At 39.1% G+C, this 24,366-nt stretch overlaps 1 protein-coding gene across 3 annotated transcripts in view; it reads left to right on the top strand.

Moving 5' to 3' along the window:
- Positions 1-24,366, top strand: part of LOC136881091 (serine hydrolase-like protein) — a 52,019-nt gene that overhangs the window by 21,487 nt on the left and 6,166 nt on the right. Inside the window, exon 2 of one of the 3 annotated variants that reach the window (XM_067153712.2) lies at positions 732-1,696. The exons of the other annotated variants lie outside the window; for them this stretch is intronic. Coding sequence (XP_067009813.1) covers positions 732-1,570 — 839 coding nt within the window. The 3' untranslated portion in view covers positions 1,571-1,696. Of the gene's footprint in view, positions 1-731; positions 1,697-24,366 lie in introns of those variants that run through there. 3 annotated transcript variants of the gene reach the window in all.

The raw sequence follows: 24,366 nt of genomic DNA, 5'->3' as shown, positions 1-24,366 counted from the left end.
TTTCATTGTGTTGTTACATTATTAATATTATCACTCAATATTTTCCACCTTTTTTTGTGTTCTTTCCTTAAGTCTTTATTTTTCTCCTTCCCCTTGTCTTCTGTAACATAATTCTGTCTATCGTTTACCTGTAACCTATCTGATTTTCATTCTTCTTTGTCACTGATGAGGTTTTAGCTGTATATGTACATTATTAGCCTTCATTAAAATACAGGTCCATGTTGTTTCCATGCATCACAAATACGACATTGAAGGAGTTCCAAACACCAAAATATTTTTGGAATGATACTCTTCCTCTCTCTATTTACCACCATGTCCAGGCCATCGTAGTTAATAATAATGCTCCATTAACAGTACTATCTTGATTCTTTTGCACACTTTCTCATGGATCGGCACAACACCAAACCGTTTTCTCTTTTCTACTTTGGAAAGAATCCAGTCCAGTGATATTGGCTAACTAGCTCAGCATTTTTGTTTGCATACCTCATAGCCAATGTTCTACCTCTTTCCCAATCAGCCAACATTTGGTTCCATAGAGTGCTACAGGATGATGGTGTGATAGATCTTTGAGTTTACGTGGTCTCTTGTTCATCAAATTTATGTCTAATGTAAAAGGCATAGTTTTGCTTGTTTCAGTAACCAGATGGTTTGATTTAAGAAATGAGCTTTCATCACTCGTGTCCTAATTTTATGTAATGTTGTAACACATATTTGTTTTATTTACTTTTCAGCCAAGACATGGGGTGATTCTTCATGCTTTCCCATTCTCTGTCTGCATGGTGAAGTGGACAATGCTGCCACCTTTGACAGGCTCATCCCACTTTTACCTCAACAGTTTTATTATATGAGTATTGATCTCCCTGGACATGGACACTCATCACACTATCTTCCTGGCATTCCGTACAAATTCATTGACTATGTGGCTGTACTTAGACGAATTGTGGATCATTTTTCATGGGCAAAAATTAATATATTAGGCCATGATTTAGGTGGTCTACTTGGTCTATTTTTTGCTGCTGTCTACCCAGACAAGATTATGAAACTCATTGTATTTGATGTTATTCATCCGGTACTTCCTAGGCAACATCTTATTAACCACATAAAGCTAAATAATGAACACCTGTTATCTATTGAGACAGATGAAGCAGTACCTCAAGTGTTTTCTTATCAGACTTTGTATGAAAAACTATGTTCTTGGCGAGCCAAGGATTCTAGTGTAGCTGCAATTGATGCTTCTATTTCTAGAAATGCTGAGCAGGTTGCAGATGGTAGCTACTTGTTGACAATGGACCAGAGAGTTAGATATATTAACTACCCATTCTTTGATGACCGACAATTTCATATCATTCTGAAAAATTTAAGATGTGAACTGCTTATATTTACTGCAAAAGGAATAGCTAGAAATCAAAATATATTGCCGGTTACTTCTCTGTTATATATATTTAGATACAAATGTGCAAGATTTGAGCACCATATTATTGAAGGAAATTGTGATATTCACTTGAACTTTCCCACTAGGTTGGTACCTATTATGGCCAGCTTTCTCCAAGAGATTAGAAGCTCTCTGTGATTATGTGAATATGGTTAGGAAAATATGCATCGATTGTAGTAAGCCCTGTTCCTAATTTACCACTAGTATTGTATTATTGTCATCCTTAGACTATAAGAGAGAGCATTTTGTGGCTACCCTTTTTTTTTTTTTAAAGGTGTTGCAGATTATCAAAGTCAGTGACAGTGATACCATAAGGTTTTTGTGTAATTCTCTGCAAGTTATAAACTATTTCCAGTCAGTAAACTTTGTTATTGATGTGTATGATCTTTATTTCTGGTTTATTGGCCTTGCCCGGTTTGAATGTTGAAAAGTAGTACCTTCTACTTGCGAGTTGGTCATTCCAGATTTTCTTTTTCTTTTTTCTCCTATTTTTTATATCATATGAATGATAAAGGTCTAATATTCTAAGTTTTTAATAATTCTTTTTGTAATCTATATTTACATCTCAATGGAAAATAAGAGAATGAATAGAAACTATAATGTAAGTAGGAATGTATGTGTAGGCCTGTTTGTGTGCATGTGTGTGGGTGGATCCATAGACACATACACAAAACCTTGTTCTTCTGGATTTCAGGAAAGTACACATGTCTTTGATTTTTGTACCAAGGCAGTGATATACTAGTAATAGTTCCGTAAAACCCCTTAATTGCAGAAGAATGTTAAATTTTTTTAATCGTCATGGTAGTAACCTTAAACAGTAAGACAGAATTTTGTTTTTAGAGGAAATATTACTTGGTTCAGTTTTCCTTTTATAATCAGGTCATATTTAGGAAAAGAGGAACACATACTGTAATAGGATCCCGTGGTGTATACGGAGGGCTACCAAGGCTATCGGTGAAGCCCAAACCTCAATTGAGAATGATGGAAGTCTAAAGCACATTATAATTTAAGCATCTGACACATTGTTCCATTTACGAAACTTGAAAGCAGTGAGTAAAAACGTCGCACATATTTCTGAGAGCTAGGCATCGGAGACTGATATCGCAGCCCAGACTCTCATCCCTCTTCCCTCTACTCGCCTTGCACGGCTTGCTGCTGTATATCGGATAGGAGCGGGGACCGGGGAGGATAAGTGTGCTAGGCTTTGGTCCCTCAGATCGCCACTGCTAACTATCAGCCATGCGTTACTGATAGTATATACTTCCTCACCTCATACTTCTGACTTAATCATATAGATAACAGAGTGCTGGTATTTAACTTCCGTTTACTTCTGCATCCTTGTAGGAAGGCACTACAGGGCTGCTGTTTTAGGAGTAATATAGTTTTCCTTTTATAGGTAGATCTGCTAAAATGGAATTCAATCTTTTAGGTTCTCTTTTGTTGGTTGGAATCGAATCCGTGATCATGGGTCGGCCACCACCATTGATCTCCCAAGGAACCTAATAAGCCAGTGAACGATGCATACGACCGCTGTAAAATTCATCATTTGTATTTAATAATAATAATGATAATAATGGTGCATGACATCTGTATAGGCTTGGTGGTGACCTAATTAGGATAAAATGAATGGCGAAAACATAAATACCCTGTCCCCAAGCCAGAGAAATTAACAGTACGAGGGGGTTGAATCTGAAAATTGATCCTGGACCATCGGACCAAAGGCAAGCATTCTATCCATTTAGCCACCAAACCGGACTTAAATTTGCTAAACCTTAGGCTGCCATCTCCACCGATCAGGGGTTCAGCATTGGCAGTAGCAGAGGCCAGGGCAGTAGCTTGGGAAGCAGCCTTCACAATACAACAGGCTTTTTCGTTGCCTATTCGCTGCAATTCAAAACGCTGAAAGCTTGACGTTCATTCAACCAACTATCAAAAAGAGGTAACCTAAGTCTACTGATAGCCTACGTCTTGATCCCAGCATACACCACTGATAGGATCCATTTCGTGTTCCTATCTGTCTAAATATGACTTGATTTGTTCGTTTCCATAACTTTGTTTCTGTAATGTACGATATCCCATCTCAGTCTACTCTTGCTATCTCAACGCACATTATCTAGTCATAAATTCTTCCACTATTTTTAATGCTACCTTCCCATAAGTTATTCTTTGTAGCCTTCCAGTCACTCTCTACCTTCTCATTTATATCTTTGGTTTTTCAGAATACCTTGCCATGTTTCTTCAAGATCTTATATCCCTTATATCCCTTCAACTTTCTTTCCATTTCTGTCCATTATTTTTGACATTTTGCTGTGTGACTTTCCTCTTTGCTCTCAAAATTCCTAGCTTGTTTAATTGTATGATAAGTCCTAAGCTTGAAAGGTGGTTGGATCCCCAATAGCTCCACCATCAGATGCCATAGATAGCCTAGGCAACACTGAAGAGTTGTACTAGTAAAATGAGAAGTGAAGTAGTTTTATTGCTTTCCTCACTGAGCCAGAAACTGCTGTTGCATATCTGTCTGCCAAACCCACAGAAATGCACACACCAAATGACACTTTTACACCATTCATGAGAGCAATCAGCTGCATAATTAATGTAGTTAATAGCATTGCTCATACCTCAGTTACTTTCACACTGTCAAGACCAATGACATTGTCGCAAGGTCTGCAGATAAAAAATCGATAGATTGTATGTAAAAATTTCGGGAGTTTTAAAGAAAATTTTGGTAGTTCCTCGAGCACTTAAATGTTATATTATAACTAAATTAAAGAATGCAATCGTGATTTGAAATAATAATAATAATAATAATAATAATAATAATAATAAAAATATACAATTTCACTCACTCGCACACTGGCCATTCTATGCTTCTTCTTCTCTTCCCTTTCTCCCCACTCTTCCTGTAGATGTAGTTATTCATCAGGTGTAGAAATAGTGTCGGTGATTTCCCTTCAAATGATGCAGCCAAGCATGAGTTTTGAGTTCAATAAGAGGGGAGAGATTATATAATTCGAACCTAAAATGAATGAGGGGAAGTACCTAACGAGTGATGTTATTGATAAAACGTCACACCGTGAGACGAGGAAAGAGTTTTTGGCACAAATATATTATGCACCATTAATAATTATCATTCATTCATTATTATCATTATTAATCATTATTATTTGGATTAGAAGAAATTTCGGGAGATTTTTTGTTTTTTGGGGTTTTCTGGTGTGTTGCAAAAAAAAAAAAAATCGGAAGATCTCCTGAAATTTTGGGAGATTTGGCAACACTGGCCAATGATGAGACTGAGACAGGTCGATGAAAACAAATTTTTTTCTAGTCTGTACTAGGAGGACGTAGTGCACTGTAAACACTTTGTCTTACCAGAAATGGATCTGGGTATCTTCTGTACGGTGCATGTATGGTCTTATGACTCCCTTTATGCTATTATGTTACCAGTCTGTTGTATATTTGTCAAGCACAGTTGTAAGTGCCTCATGTCTGTCTGTCTTCTACCTCTCTGTCCTACATTTGCAATTAACTTTTCCATTCTAAAATGAGCATGAGGTCTTCTCTGAATCTTGGTTTTTGTTACTCATCTTTAATGCACAGACTTGCAAAAAGTCGAGGATTTTGTTTCTTATAGAAATTCTAGACTAGTCCGACTCATTGGCTGACTGGTCAGCGTTGTAGCCTTTGGTTCAGAGGGTCACGTGTTCGATTCCCAGCCGGGTCGGGGATTTTAGTCGCCTTGATTAATTCTTCTTTCCTCTTCATATTCATACAACGCACTACACTACCAACCACTACAGAAACATGCAGTAGTAATTACATCCCTCCGTATAGGGTTGGCGTCAGGAAGGGCATCCGGCTGTAAAACATGACCAAATCCACCTGTGTGACACAGTTCACACCCGCGAAGTTCCAAGATATTAGACTGCAGGCTTTTGGCACGATCTGTCGTTAAGACCAAGTCGTCAGCATAGGCCAGACTGCTTACTACATTTCCACCAAACTGAATCCCTCGCTGCCATTTTATACCTTTCAGCAGATGATCCAGAGGTGGAAGATTGCAGCCTTGTCTAACTCCTGTAAGTACCCTGAACCAAGAACTCGTTCTACCATCAATTCCCACCGCAGCCCAATTGTCAACGTAAATGCCTTTGATTGATTTTAATAATCTACCCTTAATCCCATAGTCCTGTAGTGGAAAAATACAGTGGGAAATATTATAATCTTTCCTTGCCACTTATTCAATTTATGATTTTCATAGCTGGCTGCTTTTAAGTGTGAAACACAAATAACTGTGACTTTCCTATTGGGTCTTAGTCACCTGGGTTAGTGAACTCTTTTGTTCAAAAACTGTATGCCACTGAGCATAATATTATTATAATATTATCATGATGCACAGGTCGCCTGTGGGAGTCAAATCAAAAGACCTGCACCTGGCGAGCAGAATATGTCCTCGGACACTCCCGACACTAAAAGCCATACGCCATTTCATTTCATTTTTTCATATTATTGTACTATCACATAACGTACACAACAGCATCAGCAGATGCTAACCATTTCATGCATTTTATCCCAGGGAGCAAATGAAAACATGTCTGTTCCCAGGTAAGCAAAATCCTCTACCTCTCACAAGGAAGTGGTGGAGCTGTGTGAAGTACTGCCTCTACCATTGGGGTGTTTGCTTTCCCTCTTAGAACTGAATGGTTAGAAACCAACTATCCTTTGTGCTGGCAGGAAATATAACATGCACACACACAGAAACGCGTGCACAGACAAAATATTAGACCTTTTGGATCATCAGCTCCCTTGCTTATCAGCTTCCGAATTATTTGCCGATCTTAGTATAAGTTAGACTATCGTTTCTGTTGCCCCCGTTTAATGGGGAGGGAAGTACGAATACATGGATAATCCTGATTCTCACTAAAAGAGGAGAATTCATTTTCTTTTTAATACTGATATTGAGAATACCAATACTTTTATTTTATTCATATTATATTTTTATTATTATAACATTTGTATGAGATAATATTCATTGTCCATGTGTTCTTAGGAAGCAAACATATGAAAATAAATAAATTTTTGACTAAAAGTTGTATAAACTTTTCTGTTAGAGTATAGGCTATACTTCATAGTAAGAAAGGACAGATAAGTTATAATTTTGCAAGATGGAAGGATGTAGAAAGATATTTTGTTATAGTATAATTGAATTGATTCTGTTCTGCTGTAATGTCTATGTTTGTTGTTATATTTCCATTATTCACAATTTGGGATGTGGATTCAGAGTGGCAGTAACAAAATTGTTGAGGATTTAGACCAGTTCTGGTATGTGCATATATTATTAGTTTCTTTTTTGGATAATTTTGTTGTTCACATTTGCTTTTTTTTTTTTAAGTTTTTGTATTATTGCCCACAATAAAAGGAAAATAAAGTACAATTTTAAGCAAAAAAATTCAGAAATGTGGCCCGTTAAAATGCTATTCACTTTTTTCATTAAGTGATCATTTGCTCTGCTCATTCTGGAGAAATAACTACTTAAGGCATTACCAGAAGGAAATGTTGCTTGGTGCACTCGATATATTATAGTCATAGAGGAATAGAGGTTGTGATTGTAAACGAGTACTGTTAGCAGTTATAAACATTTACCTTCCAAAACATCAAAAAAGTTTTAAAACTAGTCACTTGCAGTGGGACTGCACTGAAATATTTCCTCTTTTCTTGCATATTGTGTCTGTTATTTGTTTAAGGAAGCATTTTAGCAAAGTATAAAAGCTAAGAAACATTGTGATATCATTAGAGTGGCAGTAACAAACTTGTTTAGGGTTTTCTTTTTCCAGTCCAATTCTGGCATGTGTGTTTCTTTTTCAGGTAATTTTGTTATTCACGTTTATTTTCTAAAGATTATGTATTATTGCCCACAAGGTTGATTGATAAGCCTCTTAAATGTTCCTTTATTCGTAAATGCCTTGCTCTTCATGACAGAATACATTGTCCTTCCCCGCGCTAACCATATCTATCCAACAGGATCTAGGACTTCAAACCCGGTGATATCCTTCTAATTTTCTTTCCAAATGCATTGAGGCTGTTCTTGTTGGCTCCATCCTCATCACACATCCAAACCACATTAGTCTGGATGTACCAACTCTGCCTAATAGAAATGTCTTAATCCCATCTTTCTGTCTTACCTCCTCATTTCTTAACTTGTCCATCCTGGTCTTCTGGATAGTGGACCTCAGGAACTTTATCTCTGATGTCTGCAGTCTTGATGCAACTCTCTTCATGAGGGTGCATGTTTCAATACCATCGATATGAAGTAGCTGTTGAACATTGCTAATTTTGTTTTCTTTGGAATCTTAACATCCCAGAGAAGGGTCCTCGCTCATTGATAGAAACTCTTTTGCATACTGTTGGTGAACTCTCTTGTGGATAAATTGTTTCTGGATACTATACTGTCCAGATAAGTGAAACTGTCCACAATCTCCAACTGGTGGTCTGTTAATTTTGTGGTGAAAGTACAACTTAGCAACCATCCCTTATTAACACTAATTAGAAGGAAAATGGAAGAGGTTCAACACTTTGAAGAATAGAGATATTGGTAAAGGGAAGCGTTACAAAGGGCATGCAAAAAGAGGCTCCCTAGGCTTCGCAAACATAATACTGTCTGAAAGAGAACAAGAATCAACCAAAGGAGGTCAGATAGGAAAGATGAAGGCGAGGAACCTAACACAAGTGCAAGCAGTGTCAAACTCAACTATGGCAACCATGTCTGCCAACCCACGCTCCAAGTTGAGAGCTCCTCATCCACCTTTTAGTTGTCTTTTACAAAGGCAGGGTATTCCATAGATAATTTACGACTTTACCCATGGGGATCACACTACTCGAGGCAGAAAGGTAGAGAGGCTAGACAGTAAGAAAGTTTAAGGAGGTTAGGATAGAAAAGGAAGAAATAAAAATGAATAAAATGATCATGGAGACCTCTCGCGCATCTTTAGGGACACCAGTTAGTCTGGCTCTGTCTGTTAGTTTGATGCCTGCTGGTTGGCTACCTCTGTTCACCGCCATCAGCAACTCCTTAGTTTTGCTGATCTGGAGATTGAACTCCTGAATCTTGGCATTTCATATGTTACGTCTTGACTGTGCCTTGTCTTCTGTTTCTCCCCAAATCATAACATCAACAAAGGAAACTGCATTTAGTTCACCCGACGTTTCCTTGATGCTCTTCATTAGTTGTCCCTAACTGCAATAAACTAGTGGCGGTAGTGCACCACCCTTTGGATGCCACTGTTGGTCGTAAACCATGATGAGTACTCATCTCCAACCCGTATGCAACTGGGGCAGCCCTTGTACACTATCTGGACTTTCCTTACAAGTCCTTCAGGTACTTTCCTCTTTCACAAGCAATGCCAGATCTTCTCTGTTGTGACTGTCGTGTGATTTTTCAGTATCCAGGAATAACATGATTAAGTTCTTGCCTTTCTCCCAACACTTTGCCATCAGCATTCTAGCACTGAATAGAAGACGTATAGTTGACCTGTTACTTCTGGAGCCATGCTGCTCCTCTTCCAACTGTGGTTCTGTGATGGTTTACAGCCTCCTCTCTATGATCTTCTTAAGAATTTTCAGTCCTTATGACAAAATTTATCTTGTCTATTCCCTTTTTTGAACAGAGGAATGATAACACTCTTGTTCCAGTTTACAGGTACCTTGTTGTCCTTCCACACTTCATTAAGCCCTCTGTGTAGCCCTTGCAGATTCTGTGCTGATCATGTCAGCATTCATTTCATCTTCTGGTGATTTTCCTATAGAGATACTGTAGATTGTAACACTGTTTCTGTCCAGTTGATGGTGGCTCCTCTGAAAATGGACTTCCACATTTGGCTCTGTGTTCCTCTGATCCATTCAACAGGTGGTTGAAATGGTTCTTCTGGACCTCTCTGATATCACACTCGGGCCGATGACCTTCGATGTTAGGCCCCTTAAAACAACAAGCAACAAGATATCGCACTCCTGTCCAACTGTATTTCCATCTTTATCCTCAAGTACCCTGATGGTACCCATAACTTGCCTTTTGCCTTTGACCACACTGTTTAGTAACTTCAGATTGCCTCTGCTATCTTCATAGGATTTTTTTTTTAAATTTTTATTTATCTCCCAGCACCTTTTTGAACTATCCTTTTTAACCTTTTATCTCAGTACACCCGTTTAAGGTCCTATGATCCTTGCCTAATCTGTTATGAGTTAAGGTTTTGTTTTGATCTCTGTCTCGTTTCCATGAATTGTGCATTCCTTCCAGTTGTAGCTGCTATTACTGCCTCATTCCACCGTGATGCTTCTTTTTCCCCCTCACTTTCACAACACAATTGCCTTCCCATAGACTTCAGTTATCTTTACCACGATGTTTTTCAGTCTGGTGCATTTTTCGTCTTTGGTCTTCACTTCATCTCTTTGTAATTGATCTCTTATCCAGTCGTGATAGTTGGCTCTCTTGTCTGTTTCCTGAAGTTCCCACACCTTGATCTTTGGCATTTTCCTGCTCAGTGTGTTTGGTTTGTGAAAGTCTTCCTGATCTGCTTCTAATAGCTGGTGGTCACTGTCAAGGCCTCACTTGGTATTACTTTGACATAAATGTCACAGTCCCTCATGGTGCAACAGCCCCGAACGGCCTTGGCCTACCAAGCAACCGCTGCTCAGCCCGAAGGCCTGCAGATTACGAGATGTCGTGTGGTCAACGTGACAAATCCTCTCATTTGTCATTCTTGGCTTGCTAGACGGGATAAATGTCACAAGCCTACTTCTTTCTTCACTTTTGATGACATACCAGTAATCTATCCATGCCAACTGTATTTCATGACTTTGTGACACACTTTTCTTGACCCAGCTGTTTTCCACCTCAAAGCCATTTTTTATGCAGAAGTCAGAGATGTTCCCTTTCTGTACTCCTTCTGCCATACTCAGGTAGCCCCATCACCTCATACCTGGTTCTGTCTGTCCTGCTCTGTGCATTCCAGTTTCCTATGTCGATGGCTCTATCTTCATGGATGACCTTTTCTAGATCATCCAGGAATTGATTTTTATCATCCTAGTTGCACCAGCTCTGTGATGCATAAACCTGTATCAGCATTAGCTTTTCCTTCCCTGGATGCACAGTCACCTCTGTTACTGTTTCATTGACATACTGGATGTCATTGATTCCATACAGGTAATAATAATAATAATAATAGTATGGCCTCAGCTACCGTGTGCAGACATTTCAATTTGATGCCTACTGGATGGCAGACCGAGTAAACTGAAACTCTCTTGGGCATTTAAGGCTGCGATTGAATGAATTTTGTCAGGTGAACACCAGATGTCATAATCTATTAGTTTCATGTCCGTATTGTTTTTAATATTCACAAATATGAAGTTTTGAAGCTTCCACCTAATCAATACTTTATTTATTTATGTATTATTATATATATATATTATATCTATTATTCGTCGCCATAAGACCTAGCTGTGTCGGTGCGACGCAAAGCCACTAGCAAAAAGAAAATCTATTATTACCTATAATAATAGATAAATAAAGTATTGATTAGGTGGAAGCTGTTTGTGAACACCAGATGTGTCTCCAGAGGTCTTTTACATGCCGACATCGTACGATGTGGAGTGTCGAATGGACTTTTATCTGGCCTTCAGAAATCAGACTACCTCTGCCGGGTTTAAATCCGCTATCTTGGGATCCGGAGGCCGACACTCTACCACTGATACACAGAAGCAGCTATCCCTTCCAGGTCATTTGCCATGATTAATCAAATTCTATTCCTAGTCTATCAGTGGGTTCTTTTGACCTCTGTGTGGTTAATTTATTGAATCATGCATCATTTTACATACGGTAATTACTGTGTGTTTGTTGAAAGAAATTAAACAGGTTGTTACAAATATATAAATATTTTTTACTTTCAAATCCTTCACCCGACTTTCTCCTGCCATTGTAGGGTATATTGCAGATGATCTATATACACAAGTGAACACAGATGGACTTGCACGATTATCTGAGGCCATGAATTCAATTCTAACCATGCATATTATTTACCTCTGTTATTTTAGCTTCTTTTTCTATGGAGAATTATTTATATACTGGGAAATATTTCCCATTTGTTTTTCAGAAGCTGGTTTCAGATCGCTTTGAATTTGGTTATGATCGTGAAATAAAAATATATCTGTGGTTCTATGTTTCTTTTCATGTTTAGGTATATTAGACTAGTATCAACATAATGACTTGGGAAATCAAAATATTTCTTGTTTCTGTTCTGTATCATTGATTCTACAGATTACCCGTCACAGAGTAACTGCTTTAAAATTATAAACTGCATAGACAGGGTTTTCATTGACCCCAGCTTTATTCCTATTTGTTTTTATGCAATTTTTGCACTCTCAGTGAGTTCTTTTGACCTCTGTGTAGTTAATTTATTGAACCATGCATCATTTTACATACAGTAATTACTGTGTGTTTGTTCAATTATACAGGTTGTTACAAATATATAAATATTTTTTATTTTTAAATCCTTGACCTGACTTTCTCCTTCCAAAGAAGCTTGCTTATATCAGTTTATTATTCATTACTTTAAATCTCTGCCCTTTAAGAGCATTTAGTTTGAGTCATACGTTTTTAGAGAACACCATTACTTAACAATCTTTGTTTTCTGCAAATGAACTTTCTACAGGTTTCACCCCTGCTGATTTATCTTCTTATCCCTGTTTCTGGGATAGTATTAACATCCCCTGTTCTTCACAATTTGAGTTTCTTATTTTGCTTTCCCCTTCAATCCGCATAACTTTCAGTATCAAGGCTCAATACACAGCTGAAGCAGAACTTAAAAACGGTCGCTACCAAGCAAATGGCTGCATGGTTTGGGTCATGTAGCAGTCAGCTTGCATTCAGGAGATAGTGGGTTCGAACCCACTGTTGGTGGCCCTGAAGATGGTTTTCTGTAGTTTCCCATTTTCACACCAAGCACACCTTAATTAAGGCAACAATCGCTTCCTTCCTGCTCCTAGCGCTTACCTATTCCATCGTTGCCCTAAGAGCTATCTGTGTCTGTGCAGTGTAAAGAAAATTAAAAAAAAAGAAAAGAGAAAGTAGTTATGGCCTGGCTCTCTCTACATAGCAACGGCATATAGGGAGTTTGTCGCCATCCAGTAACTAGGCACAGCTGGAGATACCCAGCTACTTGTGGTGGACAATCGAATGTGTGTGACAGAGTTTCGAGGGAAAACGTGTTGACCATACTGAGGGACTATGGGGTGAATGGTAGGTTATTCTGGCCAGTCAAAGGCATGTATATTTAAAATCAGACTGTAGTGTGATTTATGTTTGGTGTTGGGCTTTTCTCTCTCTTTTTATTCAAAGTTGTCACAGTGTTGGTTGGAATCCTGTGGGATTTTTGAAATCGAAAGTCACATCCCTGTTATTTGGATTTCATGTAAATCTTGGCTATAATCTCCACATCAACAGGAACAGATTGCTTGCTTGCTTGCTCAGTTACAGGGGTTATTATCCTTATTATTTATAACATACATGGCCAGTTTGCTGAAAGGTATAAAATACATAAGGGATTTAATTGAGTGAAAATATAGGAAGTAGACCTATAGTCATGACTTGATCTTAATGGTAGACTTTGTTGAAAATTTGCAACTTAATATTCTGAAACTTGAAAGAAAATGCAGCAAGTATGGTATGAAAACTAGCATTTGAAGACTAAAATGGGTTTGATTGGAAAGAAACATAAAGGCCAGGTAAAGAATACTAAACTGGAACAGGTAAATAATTTCAAGTACTTAGATTATGTATTCTCCCAGGATAGTAGTAAGTGAAATCCAAAGTATAGAGAAAGCTAATACAGCGACTTCTCCTTTTGCAATTAATGGTATTTTGTATGAAGGATTGAGCTTACAGATGAAACTATCTTTACAACACATTGTTTTCAGATTAACTTTGCTGTGTGGGAGTTAAAGCTGCATGGACTCGGAATATCTTATTCTTAGTTGGATGTAACAGACATGAAAGTAACTACTGAGAATGATTGCTGGTGCAAACGGGTGGGAACAATGGGAACACTTAACCTTTTCACTCCCAACTATTTTTCAACCTTATGCATGACCCACACTAGATTTTTCTGGATGTTTTGATAATGGTTGAAATAGACTAAACAGTCACGGAACAACAACCTTAGCAATAGTTTCCTCTTGGTTCTTTTACCAGAACTTGACAATGGCATTATAAATGTTTACAGCTTGTTTCACTGCAACTTATCTTCAATATACACATCTCAGGCTCATCATCATTCCCTAAAATTTCTCAAATATAATCTTCCTTCATGCTTTCTTTACACTTCTGCAAACCCATATCAGAAGACAGCTATGAAAGAAAAACACAAAACACATAATTCTTGTCAAAGTACAGTAAAATGTAAAACAAAAGCAGAAGGTTCCACCTATTCAATACCGGTACTATTTATTGTAACCTTAAACAAGTTACATATATTTGATGAAACTAGTTTTGATTTTGCTAGAGACCATCACCAGTCAAAATCAATAAAAGATTAAGACATGAATTATAGATAAAATTTATGAAGCAGGCATGTGTTGTGGAAATTCATTGCAAGACAAGTAAAGATTTAAATGTTAAACACTCATCACAATCGCATGTCTAGTGTAAGTTCTCAGTTTTCTTCTTCACTTGAACTGAATTCTGGAAGATTCTTCAAGTGCTAGTATTTTAAGTGTTTCACCTGGTCTTCTATGAAGTGCATTCTTCAAATTGGAAGCAACTGCAAACTTACACAAGACCTGTGATTGTGATGAGTGTTTAACATCCAAATCTTTACTTGTCTTGCACTAAATTACAACAGCACACACCTGCTTCATAAATTTGATCTATAATTCATGTCTTGCCTTAACTTTTATTGATTTTGACTGATGATAGTCTCTAGCAAGACCAAAACCAGATTCATCAATAATATATATATAACTTTTTAAGGTTACAATAAATAGTATTGAATAGGTGGAAATGCATAGCTTTTGTTTTACATTATATATCTCTTCAATATGGAATAATATGAAACTTATTACCTATGATTAAATACCGTAAATCGATTTATGAATCGTCCGTTATCTGAACAGAGCCTGTGATGAACAACAAAACTACAGCGTCAGATTGAACTCTAAAATGGAGAAGAGTATATTGCTTGAAATCTGAGTTAACTTGTGTTTGGGACAGCGGGAGATGTGTTGACACCCGATTTAATGTGGGTATGGGATGTTAAAGGTTAACAGTGAAGATATTAGGGCTAAGTTACGAATAAACTCAATGGAAGCCCTTAGAAGTGAAGATATAAGGGCTAAGTTAGGAATGAACTTAGTGAAAGAAACTGTGTGTTTGAACTGGATTTAGTGATATGGCCATATAAGGTAAGTGGAGGAGGATCTGAGGAAAATGAATGTCTCGGTCATAGAGGTTAAGAGAACCATGGAGGCCTCAGAGACAATGATTAGGCTCACATTTTTATTTTACAAATTAAGAGGTTTCAGTGCTAGTAGCAAACAGGATTATGGATATGTTTAATACATTATTATTTATCATGTCAGAAGTCGCCTAACATTACAGGAAAAAAAGAAAAATGTAAATTATAAACTGGTACCGTACTATAAGCATTATGAACATTCATAAACTGAAGGCAAATACACATTGAATACTCTGTGACCAGTAGTGATTTGCTAGAACTTCAGACATTGCATTCATCAGTTCCCCTCAGGTGTTTGTAGTTGGGCACAGGCTGCAGACAAGGAGATGGTCAATGGTTGCTCTTTACACAATGGCACTGGTATATTTCTTCTCCATGCATACTTACATGACTTTCTTAGCTCTTTCTCAGCTGAGGTAGGTAACATTTTGTTGGCACATTAAAGAACTTCTGTGGGACAAAATTCTGACATCCCAGAATCACAATAAAAATCTATAGCAATTGGGACATAAAAATAATATCATCATCATACCAAGTATCCAAAAAAGGTTTGTGCTCTATTTTTCAATGAGAAATAATGGCTTGGTAATTTCTTGCAAATGTGTTCTATTCAGGAAAATAATCTCCTTCAGGATCAATTACATGTCTCCTACAAGGTACAAGCTTATAAATTCCACGTTTGTAAACTTTCTTGTCCCTAAAAGCAAAAAACTGTCCTATGGCCTTTGTATCATCATCTTGGTTTTGGAACTGTTGCTCTCGCAAATAGTTATCCATGGCTAAAACAGGTGTTAGTTGGATGGAGCGATGTTGGGGCGGTAAGGAGGATGAGGTAAAACATCCCAACCAAGTGTGTTGATTACCTTCTTGGTTGCTTTTGCCATATGAGGTCTAGCATTGTCTTGAAGAAGTCTTTCCTGTTAATGAGTGCTGACTGCTTCTGACGCAATGCAGTTGCAACCCTTTGCAACTAGGACGAGTACACTTCGGTTGTGATGGTTTTGCCGTGCTCTAGGAATTAAAAGTGGACAATACCAATTCTGGTCCACCAAACACAGCAGTACATTCTGTTGATGAATGTTGTATTTGGGGGTAAATGCAGCAGAACCAGGGGACAACCAATGTTGTTTTCTTTTGCAGTTACTGCATAACACCCATTTCTCATCACAAGTCAATATCTGGTCCAGAAATGGGTCTTTCTTGTTGCGTGACAGCAATAAAGAGCAAATGGTGAGCCGCTGGAATTTAGTTTCTTTGGTCAAAACTTGAGGAACCCACTTACTAAGCTTCCAAGTCTTCCCAGGGTTGTGCAGATTTAATCAAATGGTTTCCTCCAACCCTCTAAACCCTTTTGCAAGTTTTTTGCACATTTGGTGTGGATCACACGCGATGTTCTCCTTCAGCAGGGCTTCTTCGATAGTGGATGGACATCCAGCTCGAGGCTCATCATGGAGGCTGTCATCTGCCGATGTAAATTGACTCGACCACTTTCACGCTGTGCGCTCACTCACTGATGCCTCTCCATACGCGGAGCATATCTTTCGAGCAGTTTCTGCAGCATTGCTGCTCAATTTGAACTCGTAAAGTAAACACAGCCGCAAAACGTCCTGTGACACTGACATGTTCACTTCAGAATTGTAGTTCCTACAGAACTACTTTTGACACGATTGACATGCCTCTCAACTCGGCACTGACTGATGGTTGACGGGAATGTAAACGTCTGATGTCGTGCACACCCAGGGTTGCTAACACCTGCTGTTTGAATTTCACTTTCCATCCCAGCAGCACAAACTTTTTTGGGATACCTGGTAGATACTGTCTAGTAGCCAACTCAGATTATTCGCAGATATTCGGATCATAGCTTCAAGAGCAGCACCGTGAGATTGAAGTTTGATGCTACAGTATCTATAGTAATGCATCTAAGTAGATGATAAATTCCATCTTTAAATAAAATCGTTTTGTCAACCACAAATTTATTAACAAATTCCTGATATGTTTTTCCTTCTGGTAAAAGTGTAGCTTAGGGTTCTAGCTGATTAGTTGGTGGATTGAAAGAAAATTTTCTTACAATTCAGATACACAAATAAAGAAAGAGGAACAAGGAGGTGATACAAGAACTAAAGCTACAATCTGTGTTAAAATGCCTAGGAAGATACCTTGTTAAGAAGGAAGCCATCCTTTCCAGTGTCAGTTCAGTTAAATGTAACTTGAAAGCTTTCTAGTCTGTCAACCACAAAAGTTAAATATACATATTACATTACAACTTACCTGCAAAAGAAAAAACATTATTAAACAAGGTTTATTTTTCTTTCTTGTTTAACCCTTTATAGGTTGCTGGTAAATATGTTTACCACTTGGGTTTCCATAGAAACTGTTCAGATGGTAATACCCTAAGTGGCCGTAACTGTCTGCTTTCTAGTCTAGTAACGCTCTCTGGTAAGAATATTTACCAGTTTTTCCAAAACTCGCGCTTCACGGCTATTTGAATCGTGATACAGATGTTGATTCCCATAGGGGATGTGTAATATTTGTTCCGAATGAGTAAATTTATAATACCAATATAAACGGTCCGTTATTGGACATTATAAATTTTCCAGCTAACTCATTCCAGGTTGCCAGCGTTTCGCCCCCGTGTGCTAGGCTGGGCTCATCAGTTGGTACCTAGCACACCTACCAAGACGCATGGCCAGTGCATACCGTGGAGGCCACTGCGTAGGCTAATTGTAGCCACCGGCAGTGCCAATGCACTATGAGACATTGTCTCACTACTAAAATTGATGCCTGCTTGGCCATCAGATGATACAGATGTTGATTCCCATAGGGGATGTGTAATATTTGTTCCGAATGAGTAAATTTATAATACCAATATAAATGGTCCGTTATTGGACATTATAAATTTTCCAGCTAACTCATTCCAGGTTGCCAGCGTTTCGCCCCCATGTGCTAGGCTGGGCTCATCAGTTGGTACCTAGCACACCTACCAAGACGCATGGCCAGTGCATACCGTGGAGGCCACTGCGTAGGCTAATTGTAGCCACCGGCAGTGCCAATGCACTATGAGACATTGTCTCACTACTAAAATTGATGCCTGCTTGGCCATCAGATGATACAGATGTTGATTCCCATAGGGGATGTGTAATATTTGTTCCGAATGAGTAAATTTATAATACCAATATAAATGGTCCGTTATTGGACATTATAAATTTTCCAGCTAACTCATTCCAGGTTGCCAGCGTTTCGCCCCCGTGTGCTAGGCTGGGCTCATCAGTTGGTACCTAGCACACCTACCAAGACGCATGGCCAGTGCATACCGTGGAGGCCACTGCGTAGGCTAATTGTAGCCACCGGCAGTGCCAATGCACTATGAGACATTGTCTCACTACTAAAATTGATGCCTGCTTGGCCATCAGATGATACAGATGTTGATTCCCATAGGGGATGTGTAATATTTGTTCCGAATGAGTAAATTTATAATACCAATATAAATGGTCCGTTATTGGACATTATAAATTTTCCAGCTAACTCATTCCAGGTTGCCAGCGTTTCGCCCCCGTGTGCTAGGCTGGGCTCATCAGTTGGTACCTAGCACACCTACCAAGACGCATGGCCAGTGCATACCGTGGAGGCCACTGCGTAGGCTAATTGTAGCCACCGGCAGTGCCAATGCACTATGAGACATTGTGCTAGGTACCAACTGATGAGCCCAGCCTAGCACACGGGGGCGAAACGCTGGCAACCTGGAATGAGTTAGCTGGAAAATTTATAATGTCCAATAACGGACCATTTATATTGGTATTATAAATTTACTCATTCGGAACAAATATTACACATCCCCTATGGGAATCAACATCTGTATCATCTGATGGCCAAGCAGGCATCAATTTTAGTAGTGAGACAATGTCTCATAGTGCATTGACACTGCCGGTGGCTACAATTAGCCTACGCAGTGGCCTCCACGGTATGCACTGGCCATGCGTCTTGGTAGGTGTGCTAGGTACCAACTGATGAGCCCAGCCTAGCACACGGGGGCGAAACGCTGGCAACCTGGAATGAGTTAGCTGGAAAATTTATAATGTCCAATAACGGACCATTTATATTGGTATTATAAATTTACTCATTCGGAACAAATATTACACATCCCCTATGGGAATCAACATCTGTATCATCTGATGGCCAAGCAGGCATCAATTTTAGTAGTGAGACAATGTCTCATAGTGCATTGGCACTGCCGGTGGCTACAATTAGCCTACGCAGTGGCCTCCACGGTATGCACTGGCCATGCGTCTTGGTAGGTGTGCTAGGTACCAACTGATGAGCCCAGCCTAGCACACGGGGGCGAAACGCTGGCAACCTGGAATGAGTTAGCTGGAAAATTTATAATGTCCAATAACGGACCATTTATATTGGTATTATAAATTTACTCATTCGGAACAAATATTACACATCCCCTATGGGAATCAACATCTGTATCATCTGATGGCCAAGCAGGCATCAATTTTAGTAGTGAGACAATGTCTCATAGTGCATTGGCACTGCCGGTGGCTACAATTAGCCTACGCAGTGGCCTCCACGGTATGCACTGGCCATGCGTCTTGGTAGGTGTGCTAGGTACCAACTGATGAGCCCAGCCTAGCACATGGGGGCGAAACGCTGGCAACCTGGAATGAGTTAGCTGGAAAATTTATAATGTCCAATAACGGACCATTTATATTGGTATTATAAATTTACTCATTCGGAACAAATATTACACATCCCCTATGGGAATCAACATCTGTATCATCTGATGGCCAAGCAGGCATCAATTTTAGTAGTGAGACAATGTCTCATAGTGCATTGGCACTGCCGGTGGCTACAATTAGCCTACGCAGTGGCCTCCACGGTATGCACTGGCCATGCGTCTTGGTAGGTGTGCTAGGTACCAACTGATGAGCCCAGCCTAGCACACGGGGGCGAAACGCTGGCAACCTGGAATGAGTTAGCTGGAAAATTTATAATGTCCAATAACGGACCATTTATATTGGTATTATTATTTGAATCGTTCCGCTTTGGGAAGTGGTACATATGTTTACCAGAGAGCGTTACTTGAACTTCACTCGTGTAAGCATTGTGTTGACCGTAAAATACAGCTCATTTTAAGCGAGATACTAGATTTCCCTGATTTAAATAAGATAACAATGTATATTTTTTTTTAATATTTTGATTGTTTTGTGAACATAGATTGCATATTTTGTGGTTAACTTTGAAAGATTTTATCCAAATTATCATTGGCCTACACATAAACTACCAAGAAAGGTGAAATAGTGTGCTCGTTTTGCATATTAATAACGTACTCATTTTCAATGCAACTGGTAATATAAATATTGGAAAATAGACTTCAGAGCTTCGAGTTACATGTTTTACATATGCCCTTTCCTACACTATTCTGGCCAACATGTTATATTCACTAATATGAAAACATGCAGCAGGAATGTAAGGTAATTGACGTACGTTTTATCAGTCACAAGATATATTAGCTTCCCAAATTATGAAAAATGGATTTATATCCAAACAATACTTAAAGTGTATTTCGGAAAAAACATAAATTTAGTCCATCTGTATTGTATTCAGTTCCTCTGAGTTCAGGGGCGTATATAGAAAATAATAATAATATACATTTTAGAGTAATTATGGATGTAAGAATAGACTGCTTCATGTAGTGGATGACATCAGGGTTTCCCACAGGAGAGGGGTTGACAAATCAGACATGTATTGGGGGATATACCTCAGAATTCCCCTCGCTCCCCTAGGCACTTGCCTGACTGAATGCATATTTGTTACTTTGTAAGATATTCTTATACGATCTTGGAAATTCATTTTAGACGGTGGCTTGTTTTGAATCGTATAGTTTGTAAGGAGAACTATGTGCTTTAGTTCTATGTTTGTGATATTGTTCCAGCAATGTCTTTTACAAATAAAGGCCTCTCAGAAGAGGCTTTCATCAATTTCATCACATACCCCATGGCCCCATGTTTCTAGTGCAATTTTCAGAGCCAGTGTGACATTTATAATTATATGTACTTCTATGTACTGCTTTAAAAGTGAATTTGAATATACTTTGGATGAGGTAGTTATCCCAAAAGATGGCAAGTGCAAATACTTAGGTGTGAGATTTGAAAGTAATTTGCACTGGAAGGGTCATATTGATGACATTGTTGGGAAAGCATACAGATCGTTACATGTCATAATGAGGCTACTTAAAGGATGCAACAAAGAATTACAAGAAAAAAGTTACTTGAGTAAGGTTCGTCCATTATTGGAATATGCAAACAGTGTTTGGGATCCTCACCAAGAATACCTATTAAAAGAAATAGATATTGTGCAGAGGAAAGCAGCAAGATTTGTAACAGGGGATTTCAGGAGAAAGAGTAGTGTATCAGAAATGTTAAAGGAACTTGGGTGGGAAACTTGAAGTAAGAGAAGGGAGAAAACTAGACTTATAGGATTATATAGAGCCTATACAGGAGAAGAAGCATGGGGAGATATCCGTGAGAGGCTTCAGTTGGAAAATAATTATATCGGCAGGACTGACCACAAATATAAAATTAGAAAGAATTTTAGCAGAAGCGATTGGGGTAAATTTTCATTCATTGGGAAGGGTGTGAAGGAGTGGAACAGTTTACCAGGTGTAGTGTTTGATCCTTTTCCAAAATCTGTACAGATATTCAAGAAGAGAATAAACAGCAACAGAGAAAATTAAAGGAAGTGTTAGAGGGTATAAAAAAAATGTGTGTGAATAAATTAATTCCATCCCCTGGTCTAAGGAGTTTGGACAGCCAAAGTAGGGGACTGCCTGTAGGGGTGAAGTACAGTGGGGACTTCGAGAGCCCTGGGACCGCTACGGTAGCTGTGAAGGCCCTTCAGGAACTCTGAAAAGTGGTGGCAAAAGGGCTCTGGTTAACACGCAGCAGGTCGTTATGCTACTTAGGATCCAGAACGGGTAAAAAAAAAAAAAATAGTAAATAAATAAATGCAATAATCTTATACAAGTTGTATAGTATCATTTGAAGTAATTCCACATACTGTATATCAGTTGACTATATTTGTAAGTAGTACAGGAGATATTATAAGTAGAATTTTGTAAACAATATAAATTTATTAAGGATGAGCTGTGTGTTTAATAGAAAACATTGTTAGCGTAAATTGTATAATATTGTATTATAGGAAAATTTTCTTCTCTTGTTAATTTAATATTTAGTGCTTGACAATAATGTATTTTAGTGTACCATTTGCCACCGAGGTAGACACCTCATTTGCAAATAAAGAGATTTTGATTTGATTTGATTTGATTTTGTTCCATGCTTTCCATCTGCATTTTGCACCTATTATTTGCAAAACACAGTAGAAAGTAGTCATGTAAACAAAGTGGTAAATATATTTACCAGTGCACACTCAGTGGGAAAAAAATCCTAAATGCTCTCTGGTAAAAATACTTACCACCCCATATCGCATAATCAAACAATGTATCGACTCAGATTTTGGTCAAAACCTAAACAGTAGACCCCAATGACATGGTATTTAATCAAATAAGTAACATATATTTTGTCCTCAGGGATTGCCCTATAAAGGGTTAATAGTGTGTTGTTTATTTTTACAGGTATGTTATAAGTAATATTTATATTTAACTTGTGTGTTTGACAGACTGGAAAGCTTATAAGTTACATTTAGGAAGATCCTGGAATAACTGGAAGGACCATTCAACAGATTGGCAAGGAAAGAATCCCAAAGCAGATCTTGCAATACCAGCCTAGAGGAAGTTGCTCTGTTAGATACCCAGCTAAGAGACAGCTAATAGGCCAGTTAGCATAATACCCTAATACCTGCTTGGATAATGGATAAGAATTTTCTTTTTCTTTGATCAAACTCCAAACAAAGGATGATTCAAGTGAACACAAGTGGGATTCCACAAGATTTCTAAAGTTCATATATTTTTTACTCATACTGTATCTTAAGTCTTGAAAGGGTTTAGCATTGTCTCTTGGATACCGATGATATTAAGGCTAACGCTCCAGGTGAAAAATATCCAGAATTTGCACCTCTTATTATTAGGATCATCATCAATCTTGAAGTATACAGAGCAGAGTTCTTTTAATTGCTTAAACATGAAGTCTCTTTGCCATGTTTAAATTCAATATTATTTTAATTAAGTGAGATACACTGACTGAGCATATGTCATGGGGTAGCGGAGCACTGATGCGCAGGTGTGTTGTCTGCGCACCACACGCCTCCTGTGCTGGCAGCAGTTGTATAGGAGACCTTGTGAGCAGTGGCTGTGCATGTGACAGGTGTAACATGGAACGTCGTTGTGAGCTGACACCGTTCGAACGGGGTATGGTGGTCGGTGCCCGACTGATGGGAAATGCGATTTCGGAAGTGATGCGGGAATTTGGCTTCACACGATCAACCATGTCCAGAGTGTATCGTGAATGGTTGAATGTGAGTGTCACCGTCCACAACAGACGAACGACCGGCCGTCCAGCCACCTTCAATGACCGTGACCGGCGACATCTGAGACGGATTGTCAATAGTGACAGATGGGCAAACGTGCAACAAATCACGTCTCAATTCAACACAGGCCGTGCTAGACACATCTCCCAGTGGACAATCCGTAGGAACATGGGTTTTATGGGGTACGGGAGCCGGCGCCGCACACGGGTGCACGATCAGGCACGATGACGCGTATTTGCCGCCAGTCACCAGGGATGGACACTGGAACAATGGCGTAACGTGATATGGTCAGACGAATCGCGATTTCAACTGCACCATGCCGATGGGAAGCACAGTGTATGGCGCAGGCCACATGAAGTGATAGATCCTGCCTGCCTCGAAGGTGTGGTCCAGGGCGCTGGTGTCTCTTTTATGATCTGGGGTGCATTTTCCTGGTATGGAATGAACCCCCTAGTTGTTCCGGAAGAGACTTTGAATGATACGCGGTATGTTGAGCTGTTCGGAGACCATCTCCACCCATTTTTGGCCTTCCAGCGCCCAGGCGGTTCTGCGGTGTTTCAAGATGATAACGCGCCGCCACATCGCTCCCACGTTGCCCGGGAATGGTTCCAGGAACATGCAGCAGAGGTACAACAACTGCCATGGCCACCCAGGAGCCCCGATATGAACCCTGTCTAGCATATCTGGCATGTCCTGGAACGCAGGCTCCGTGCCATGGATCCTGCACCCACGAACAGACCAGCATTGGCGGCCGCTGTGCGAACGATTTGGTGTCAGCTGCGTCCAGAGGACTACCAGAGATTTGTCGGTTCACTTCCACGGTATCTCACTGCAGTTCGCAGGGCCAGGGGAGGCCCCACACGCTATTAGGTGACTATCCCATGACATTTGCTAAGTCACTGTTTAGTTGCATGATGGTGTGTACAGATTCCCATCCTGAACAATATGGTTGAA

The sequence above is a fragment of the Anabrus simplex genome, chromosome 9 (genome assembly GCF_040414725.1).
Source record: "Anabrus simplex isolate iqAnaSimp1 chromosome 9, ASM4041472v1, whole genome shotgun sequence".
NCBI classification, from domain to species: domain Eukaryota; kingdom Metazoa; phylum Arthropoda; class Insecta; order Orthoptera; family Tettigoniidae; genus Anabrus; species Anabrus simplex.
The sequence above is the reverse complement of the archived record's forward strand: the minus strand, read 5'-3'. Positions and strand labels throughout refer to the sequence as shown.